At 60.8% G+C, this 2,238-nt stretch overlaps 1 protein-coding gene across 1 annotated transcript in view; it reads right to left on the bottom strand.

Moving 5' to 3' along the window:
* CPNE7 (copine 7) overlaps positions 1–2,238 on the bottom strand; it is a 14,213-nt gene that overhangs the window by 1,199 nt on the left and 10,776 nt on the right. Inside the window, exon 13 of the mRNA XM_077754128.1 lies at positions 12–248. Coding sequence (XP_077610254.1) covers positions 12–248 — 237 coding nt within the window. The remainder of the gene's footprint in view (positions 1–11; positions 249–2,238) is intronic.

The raw sequence follows: 2,238 nt of genomic DNA, 5'->3' as shown, positions 1-2,238 counted from the left end.
GCAGCACTCACGCTCTTGAGCTCCCGGAAGGGAACGAACTGCACGATGTCCCGGAGCGCCGGCTCGCCCCTCGGGGAGCGCAGGACGCCCTCGTCCCCGTCCAGGGTCTGCATATCCGTGAAGTCGGCGTTGCCCACCCCCACGATGATGATGGACATGGGCAGGTAGGAGGCGCGCACGATGGCCTCCCGCGTATCCGCCATGTCGGTCACCACGCCGTCTGTCAGCACCAGCAGGATGTGGTAGTGCTGGGGGGCAGGGGAAGAGTGGGCGCAGGCACCTCACCCCCCAGGCCCCCAGGCCCCCAGCCAGCTCCCCTCCCCCAGCCGCCCGGGAGCCACTGCAGGCGTCCCTCGCTGCTGGTTTTCAGGCCTCTCTGAAACTGTCACTTGCTAAAGTGCAACATGTCACAGTCATCACGGCCGTGCGCTCACGCCCCACTCTGCGGGCAGCTGCTTACCACCTCCCGGCCCCTCCCGCCCCTGCCTCTTCCAGACGGAGGGGTGAGGCTGGCGGAGCCTGGGTCCCAGCCCAGGCCGGAGGCTGGAGAAGGGGGGCCTGATGCCCGGGATCCAGGGAAAAATTTAGAGGGGACACACTCTGGGGCGGCCGGGCCAGGCGCTCCGCACATCTGCACAGACAGACTGGGTCTTGTTTCAAATACAAGTCCATTTCCATTGTTAAAAAAGCAAAAACACAAAAACAAAAGAGAACTACTAAAAATCTGGGCAAGAGAAAATATAAAGGAGAAGAAAGAACCCCCCGGTCTGGTGGGCGCTGGCCCAAAACACCACTGGAGGGAAGGACCAGGGGCGCCCCGCCCCCCGAGCCCCAGACCCGTGGGATGAGTGAGCTTGTACTGGGCAGTCTCCCCGCAGCTCTCAGCCCCACATAAAGCCCCCTCCTCAGCAAGCCCCACGCCCTCCCCCTGCCCCCTGACTTGGGCAGGGCCTCTAAGACCTCACAGCCCTGAGCCCTGCCACCCTCTCGAACAGCGAGCTCCATCGCCTGCCACCGAGGGAAGTTCCGCCGCGAGCCTGGGGCCGCCCGGGCTGGGCAGTGGCTGACTGTGGTCCGGCCCCAGGAGGCTGTGTCTGCCTTGAAAAGAAGCTCCCTGCTCTCCCTCAGGACGGAAAGGTGGGAGACTGGGTGGTCCCAGGCCACATGGGGCGCCCACGCGCGGTACCACCGCTGCTCTGAGACAGGCCATCGAGCAGCCCACGGACGCCCCTGTGAAGCGCGCGGCTAAGATGAAGGTTCTGACTGCGCACCGAGGAGACACCTCCTGGGAAGTCAGCCCTGTTCCAGGAACCAGACAAGAACATGCTGAACGCCACGAAGGGACACGTCCGCAGAGTGCGGGCCAGGGGACCCTGGGCACACGAGCCGGGCTCTTCAACAGCCGCACAGTAAGGGAAGCGGGAGGAGGGGCCGCCAGTCACACACGGGGCCGTCCTAACCCTGTCCCGCCGTAAAACTGTCAGGACACGAATTACGCAGCTGGACGTGCGTACCTCACCTAGGTATTTCCTACCAGGGGCTGCTGCTGTCTCTCAGGCGCCGTACTCGTACTGTAGCAATAGTTTCTGTCTCTTCTAGAGGTTTATACTGATTTTACAGGTGACGTTGTTTCTAGGACTTGCTTCAAAATAATTCGGAAGATGCCTGCTATCCCTGCTTCTCTGGGCTGGAGCCTGTACCAGAAATGTAGTGCTATGGGAATTTCATTATCATTATTATCAGGGAAGTGAATGAAATCGGAACATATTCTATAGATTAGATAGAAGTGTAGCATCTAAGTTAAATTGTATGAACCTGATATTTGTGCTAGGGTTATAGAAGAGAATACACGGATGTTAGAAAATACACACGGGACCGCTAAGCGGTAACAGGGCAAGAGGCTGCAAGCCTGGGCTTCGGGGGCTCTGTGTCCGGGGGAGAAAGTGTGCAGAGCGGGGCTCCCCGCACAGGATGCGAGAGTCCAGGCACCGGGACCGCGGGCGCCTGGAGTCTGGACGATGGCAAGTCACGTGGTCAGAGCAAGGCTGAGGGACAGAGCGGGTCAGGAGACCAGGACACCGGGCAGACCGGGGGACCACGGACACACGTGGACACACGGGGATGCCTGGGCGTGGAAGCCGAGCTGTGGTTGTGCACAGAATGTCCTTGCTGTTGGGGGCGGAGGCACCAGCAGCCAGCTCTCAGACGGTTTGGAAAGAAGACAGTAGTGACAGACAC

The sequence above is a fragment of the Crocuta crocuta genome, unplaced genomic scaffold, assembly GCF_008692635.1.
Source record: "Crocuta crocuta isolate KB4526 unplaced genomic scaffold, BGI_CrCroc_1.0 scaffold61, whole genome shotgun sequence".
Classification (NCBI taxonomy): Eukaryota; Metazoa; Chordata; class Mammalia; order Carnivora; family Hyaenidae; genus Crocuta; species Crocuta crocuta.
Note: the sequence above shows the minus strand (reverse complement) of the source record. Positions and strands in the feature narration are given on the sequence as shown.